The 7,687-nt window shown below is 47.2% G+C and overlaps 1 protein-coding gene across 1 annotated transcript; it reads right to left on the reverse strand.

Annotated features, from left to right (window-relative positions):
- Positions 1 to 6,220: 6,220 nt before the first annotated feature.
- Positions 6,221 to 7,329, reverse strand: LOC125545541 (putative inactive receptor kinase At1g27190). The gene has a single exon (XM_048709531.2). The coding sequence runs from the start codon at positions 7,182 to 7,184 to the stop codon at positions 6,408 to 6,410; it is 777 nt and encodes a 258-aa protein (XP_048565488.2). The 5' UTR covers positions 7,185 to 7,329; the 3' UTR covers positions 6,221 to 6,407.
- Between the last annotated feature and the right edge of the window lie 358 nt (positions 7,330 to 7,687).

Below are 7,687 nucleotides of genomic sequence, written 5' to 3' on the forward strand. Positions count from 1 at the left end.
GGTGTGTAACCATATAAGGTTTTATTCATGTAAACAGAACAACAATTTATTCTCTTACTTAAATGAATAACCGTATTGCAATAAACATGATCAAATCATATTTATGCTCAACGCAAACACTAAATAACACTTATTTAGTTTCAACACTAATCCCGAAAGTATAGGGAGTGTGCGATGATGATCATATCAATCTTGGAACTACTTCCAACACACATCGTCACCTCACCCTTTACTAGTTTCTGTTTATTCTGCAACTCCCGTTTTGAGTTGCTACTCTTAGCAACTGAACCAGTATCAAATGCCGAGGGGTTGCTATAAACACTAGTAAAGTACACATCAATAACACGTATATCCAATATAGCTTTGTTTACCTTGCCATCCTTCTTATCCGCCAAATACTTGGGGCAGTTCCACTTCCAGTGACCAGTCCCTTTGCAGTAGAAGCACTTAGTCTCAGGCTTAGGATCAGACTTGGGCTTCTTCACTTGAGCATCAACTTGCTTGCCGTTCTTCTTGAAGTTCCCCTTCTTCCCTTTGCCCTTTTCTTGAAACTAGTGGTCTTGTCAACCATCAACACTTGATGTTTTTCTTGATTTCTACCTTCGTTGATTTCAGCATCACGAAGAGCTTGGGAGTTGTTTCCGTTATCCCTTGCATATCATAGTTCATCACGAAGTTCTACTAACTTGGTAATGTTGACTAGAGAATTCTGTCAATCACTATCTTATCTGGAAGATTAACTCCCACTTGATTCAAGCGATTGTAGTACCCAGACAATCTGAGCACATGCTCACTAGTTGAGCGATTCTCCTCCATCTTTTAGCTATAGAACTTGTTGGAGACTTCATATCTCTCAACTCGGGTATTTACTTGAAATATTAACTTCAACTCCTGGAACATCTCATATGGTCCATGACGTTCAAAACGTTTTTGAAGTCCCGATTCTAAGCCATTAAGCATGGTGCACTAAACTATCAAGTAGTCATCATATTGAGCTAGCCAAACGTTCATAACGTCTGCATCTGCTCCTGCAATAGGTCTGTCACCTAGCGGTGCATCAAGGACATAATTCTTCTGTGCAGCATTGAGGATAAACCTCAGATCACGGATCTAATCCGCATCATTGCTACTAACATCTTTCAACACAATTTTCTCTAGGAACATATCAAAATAAACACAGGGAAGCAACAACGCGAGCTATTGATCTACAACATGATTTGCAAAATACTACCAGGACTAAGTTCATAATAAATTTAAGTTCAATTAATCATATTACTAAAGAACTCCCACTTAGATAGACATCCTCTAATCCTCTAAGTGATCACGTGATCCAAATCAACTAAATCATGTCCGATCATCACGTGAGATGGAGTAGTTTCATTGGTGAACATCTATGTTGATCATATCTACTATATGATTCATGCTCAACCTTTCGGTCTCAGTGTTCCGAGGCCATATCTGTATATGCTTGGCTTGTCAAGTATAACCTGAGTATTCCGCGTGTGCAACTGTTTTGCACCCGTTGTATTTGAACGTAGAGCCTATAACACCCGATCATCACGTGGTGTCTCAGCACGAAGAACTTTCCCAACGGTGCATACTCAGGGAGAACACTTCTTGATAATTAGTGAGAGATCATCTTATAATGCTACCGTCAATCAAAGCAAGATAAGATGCATAAAAGATAAACATCACATGCAATCAATATAAGTGATATGATATGGCCATCATCATCTTGTGCTTGTGATCTCCATCTTCGAAGCACCGTTGTGATCACCATCATCACCGGCGCGACACCTTGATCTCCATCGTAGCATCGTTGTCGTCTCGCCAATCTTATGCTTCCACGACTATCGCTACCGTTTAGTGATAAAGTAAAGCATTACAGCGCGATTGCATTGCATACAATAAAGCGACAACCATATGGCTCCTGCCAGTTGCCGATAACTCGGTTACAAAACATGATCATCTCATACAATAAAATTTAGCATCATGTCTTGACCATATCACATCACAACATGCCCTGCAAAAACAAGTTAGACGTCCTCTACTTTCTTGTTGCAAGTTTTACGTGGCTGCTACGGGCTTATGCAAGAACCAATCTTACCTACGCATCAAAACCACAACGATAGTTTGTCAAGTTGGTGCTGTTTTAACCTTCGCAAGGACCGGGCGTAGCCACACTCGGTTCAACTAAAGTTGGAGAAACTGTCACCCGCAAGCCACCTATGTGCAAAGCACGTAGGGAGAACCGGTCTCGCGTAAGCGTACGCGTAATGTCGGTCCGGGCCGCTTCGTCCAACAATACCGCCGAACCAAAGTATGACATGCTGGTAAGCAGTATAACTTATATCGCCCACAACTCACTTGTGTTCTACTCGTGCATATAACATCAACACATAAAACCTAGGCTCGAATGCCACTGTTGGGGAACGTAGTAATTTCAAAAAAATTCCTACGCACACGCAAGATCATGGTGATGCATAGCAACGAAAGGGGATAGTGTTGTCTACGTACCCTCGTAGATCGTTCGCGGAAGCGTTATATCAACGCGGTTGATGTAGTCGTACGTCTTCACGTCCGACCGATCCAAGTACCGAAAGCACGGCACCTTCGAGTTCTGCACACGTTCGGCTCGGTGACGTCCTCGCCTTCTCGATCCAGCAAGAGGGGCGAAGTAGTAGATGAGTTCCGGCAGCACGACGACGTGGTGACGGTGTTGGTGAAGAACAATCTCCGCAGGGCTTCGGCTAAGCACTACGAAAACTATGACGGAGGATAAACTAGAGAGGACGGGGTTGCCGGCACACGGCTTGGTGTTTCTTGATGTGTCTTTGGTGCTAGCCCTGCCCCTCTATTTATATGTTGAGCCCTGGGGTCAAAACTTGGAGTAAAAGCCTCCACAAAGTCGGTTTCACCCGAAAGGCAAGAGTCCTTCTCGGACTCCAGGGCCAGACGCCAGGGTTCCCGGCGTCTGGACCCAGACGCCAGGGACCCTGGCGTCTGGCCCCTGGACTCCGCAAAACTTCCTTTTGCGCTTTCCATAAACCTTGTGGGCTTTTTCCTTTGGCCCAAATAAAGTGTTCTCGTACCCAAACATTTCGGGAAACATCCGGAATCCCTTCCGATGATTTCCGGAACCCTTCCGGTGACCAAACACTATTATCCCATATATCAAACTTTATCTCCGGACCATTCCGGAGTTCCTCGTCATGTCCGTGATCTCATCCCGGACTCCGAACAACATTCGGTCACCAACATACATAACTCACATAGTACTATATCGTCAACGAACGTTAAGCGTGCGGACCCTACGGGTTCGAGAACTATGTAGACATGACCGAGACACCTCTCTGGTCAATAACCAATAGCGGGACCTGGATGCCCATATTGGCTCCTACATATTCTACGAAGATCTTTATCGGTCAGACCGCATAACAACATACGTTGTTCCCTTTGTCATCGGTATGTTACTTGCCCGAGATTCGATCGTCGGTATCCAATACCTAGTTCAATCTCGTTACCGGCAAGTCTCTTTACTCGTTCCGTAATACATCATCTCGCAACTAACTCATTAGTTGCAATGCTTGCAAGGCTTATGTGATGTGCATTACCGAGAGGGCCCAGAGATACCTCTCCGATAATTGGAGTGACAAATCCTAATCTCGAAATACGCCAACCCAACATTCACCTTTGGAGACACCTGTAGAGCTCCTTTATAATCACCCAGTTACGTTGTGATGTTTGGTAGCACACAAAGTGTTCCTCCGGTAAACAGGAGTTGCATAATCTCATAGTCATAGGAACATGTATAAGTCATGAAGAAAGCAATAGCAACATACTAAACGATCGAGTGCTAAGCTAACGGAATGGGTCAAGTCAATCACATCATTCTCCTAATGATGTGATCCCGTTAATCAAATAACAACTCTTTGTCTATGGTTAGGAAACATAACCATCTTTGATTAACGAGCTAGTCAAGTAGAGGCATACTAGTGACACTCTGTTTGTCTATGTATTCACACATGTATTATGTTTCCGGTTAATACAATTCTAGCATGAATAATAAACATTTATCATGAAATTAGGAAATAAATAATAGCTTCATTATTACCTCTAGGACATATTTCCTTCACTAAGATAGATCATGGAGTAGCTTCTCCGACAAGTGGCAATTGCTTCTTCATTCCCTCCGGTGGTTGCCTCCTTTTAGAAAAATCGACGGATCCAAATTCTATTTTGAGGCGACTTACATTTAGGTATTGTGATAGTCCTTGACAACGGAAAGCAACAGCGTGGAATGCGGACTTTAGGGCATTTACAATGCAGGCGCTAACGCCAGGCGCCAGGCTTAGAATCCTGGCCGTTTCCCGCTAATCCTGTCCAATTCCCGAAATTTGGTTAGCATCGATGCCACAAGAGTCGTCTTGCGCTAGCCAAGTTGCCCATTCATTTTTCTGCGTGTAGCGCTCGTATGATAAGCGTTGCATGCATGGACTCCAAGCCCAGGCGCTAGGTGAGAGATCCTTTTTTATTACTCCCTCCGTCCTAAAATAAGTGACTTAACTTTGTACTAATTTTATATCAAAATTAATACAAAGTTGAGTCATTTATTTTAGAATCCTGATTAGGAATCAGGCGCTTTGCGATGGAGATGCCCGCGCATCACCGCGTCGCCGTAGCTTCTGGCCTTGGATCACAAGCTAGCGATCCCCGCGTCCTCGGCACACGGATCGATCGGCATCCTCCTGGCTTGGGAGGTTGACCACGACGCCCGCTGCCAGCGAGTGGCGTAGTGTGTACCTGGTGCGCGTGCCCTTTCCGGCGTGCGTCTCGCCGCGGATGTGGATCGATGGCCTCGCTATCGGTACCCATGCAGCTCAAGATGGCCCTCTCGCTTCAACGTTCCATCTCTGACCAAGTCACTGGTCAGCACTCGGCAGCGATGGAACCAGGGCGCGTCCGTGGCAGTTATTTCGAGAGGCCCGTCCTCAGCTCAAAGGTACTGTACTGTACTGTACGTGGTACTGTAGTACAGCAGACAGTAGTGCCCTCACGGGTGGTGCAGAAACTCTCAAGTTTCAGTAACGAATCAATCAAATCAAACATAAAGAAACGAGTCAAGCAGTGCCCAGAACCGGAAGCAATCGATCGCGTGCGCCGCTTTGCCGTTTCAACTGCTTTGCTTCACCTTGATTTCAGTCAAGTGTGCATACACCAGAAGTTAGCATTTGGTTTATTTTTTTCTGCTGTTTCAGTTAGGTCATTTTGCCTGCATTCCAAAAGCAGTAACAGGTTAGATTGTTATCACAAAGACAGCTTAGAGCATCTCCAACAGAGGCGCTAAAAATAGTCCATGCTGTAAAAATCGCTAATTTAGCGCGCGGAGCATCTCCAGCAGACGCTGCAAAAGCTAGCCCGCTGCAAAATCCATCCGGCGCGCTGGGAATTTCGGCATCACACGCGGGATATTTGCTGCGCGACGTACAGCGCGCTGAATAATGACGCGCGAAGACCAGCTCTGCTCGTTCCGCCATTTCCTACAGCTCGCCGCCGCCGGCCGCCGGCCGCCGCCACTCCTTTGTGTGCTCGTCGTCTGCTCTTCCCGGCATGGGGCGGAGCCGCCACTGCCCTTCTGCTCGCCGGCTGAAGCTTGCCGCCTCGAGTTCGCCGGCCGGGAGCCGCCGTTGCCCCTCTGCTCGCAGCCTCCCTGTGGCCGAAGGCTAGCGTTGCATGCGGAGCTTGCGGTTTCCGATCGATTGCAAGCGAGCTGATAGGGAAGCCAAGCTAGCTAGCTCGTGTTTGTGCATCAAGCTAGCTCGCGTGCGGTGGCCGGCGATTTCAACGATCCAACAATTGGGGAGCTAATTGCGTTTTTGTTTTGGTCAGATGGATTTATCTGTAAATGTTAGGGACCTGTTTGTTGTAGATATATTTGTGACACTTTATTTTCTTAGTGCATCTGCTGGACCGCTGCGCGCCGTCCGCTACGCGCTATATTTTTGTGCGTCTGCTGAACTGAGTCGGCCACAGCGTGCTAAAATTACTAAAATGGCGCTGTAAAATTATTTTAGCGCGTCGCGTTTTTGGGCGTCGGTTGGAGATGCTCTTATGTTCCTTCGCAAAAAAAGAAAAAGAAAAAAGGACAGCTTATGCTGGACTTGAGAAATGCCAGACACCATGCATGACGGCCAGTTCGAAATAAACCTGCCCTGTGACTGTCTGACTGATGGATGGTGATGCAGACTGCAGACAGAAACATGATGCCTGACTGCTCATGGAAAAATGTCATACATACAACCGTCAAAGTTAATGTAGACTAGCAACGTTGCTTCAAGTGCTTCGTTCCACTTCAACCACTGCCGCAGAGCGATAGACAGACACATAAAAACTAGGGAAAAATTGGATCATACGCGAAACATGTAAGGCTGCAGCTTCCCGCAGAAGACGAACAGTCGTGGGAAGTACAAGGCGACCACGAACCCGACGACGAACCCGACCGCAACACCGACGGCGGCGCCGTCGTCCCCTCCCTGTCTCCGCTCGCAGTATCGTAAAGGTTCACCGCAGAGCCCTTGGTTACCGGTGAAGTTGGCGGCCGGAAACGACCGGAGGGAGCCCGGAACGGGGCCCGACAGGAGGTTGTCCGCAACGTTGATCGAGGTTAGCCTCGCGAGGTGGCCGATCTGCTCCGGAATCTGGCCACGGAGCTGGTTGCGCTCAAGGTTGAGGACGTTGAGGTATGCCATGCCTGAGACGCTGCCCGGGATTTCGCCGGAGAAGCTGTTGTTGGAGAGGTCCAGGTATGTCACGTAGGGTAGCTGCCGCGAAATGTCTCGGGGGATTGGTCCTGAGAGGCCGTTGCCTGATAGGTCTAGCCCGGTCAGGCTGGTACAGAACTCAAGGCCCTGGGGAAACTGGCCCTTGAGTCCCATGCTGCCGAGATGCAATGACATGACCGCGCCAGATGTCCAGCGTTCCACACCCTGACCGGATGAAGTATCACCCGCGGCGGCACTGTCAGAGGCCGGCGAGTCGTTGGGTGTGCCTTGGGGATTGTTCAGGAGCTGCTGGACGGCCATCAAGCATCGGATGTCATTGTTGGAGGAGCCACAACACGCTGATAGGCTGCCTGTGCTAATCAGAACCAACCAGAGGAGGAGCTTTGTATCTTCAGGTACCATGGCAGAGCTCAGAGCCGCACAGAAACGATCAGCTGCACTTCCGAAATTACTTATTCTGACTTGCCAAATCCAGGCTCTGGATCTTCTGCTACCAAAGAGGCAAAGAACACCGCGGGATTATTTGAAGGGAAAGTGCAAGGTAAGTCAGGTTACCACAAAATTCAGCATGTTACAACACCTTGTAAAAGGATATATACATCTGACGAGGTAGCTAGCAGAAAGGCTATTGCCCATCAACCCACAATGAACACTAATAAATCCTTTTCCAGAAGGAAATCAATAATCAATACTGAGAAGATGCCTACTCCATGTATACTTCGCGATAGGAAGCTATTCACAATTGCTACAAAGAGGTAAAGAACCCGAGACCCGAGTTAATAAAACTTCAAAAGACAAAGCTGATATTGATATGGATTCAGTCTTTTAGACCTTGGTCAACATGAGGAAATGTGAACAGCTTAGCTAATGAACTTCTATGGAATATGGATGTATTGAACTCCTTC

The sequence above is a fragment of the Triticum urartu genome, chromosome 3A (assembly GCF_056163025.1).
Source record: "Triticum urartu cultivar PI428250 chromosome 3A, HENAU_Tu73, whole genome shotgun sequence".
Classification (NCBI taxonomy): Eukaryota; Viridiplantae; Streptophyta; class Magnoliopsida; order Poales; family Poaceae; genus Triticum; species Triticum urartu.

Bases quoted from the DNA above. Each gene is read 5' to 3' on its own strand.
- LOC125545541 (XM_048709531.2), bottom strand. From the start codon at position 7,184: ATGGTACCTGAAGATACAAAGCTCCTCCTCTGGTTGGTTCTGATTAGC.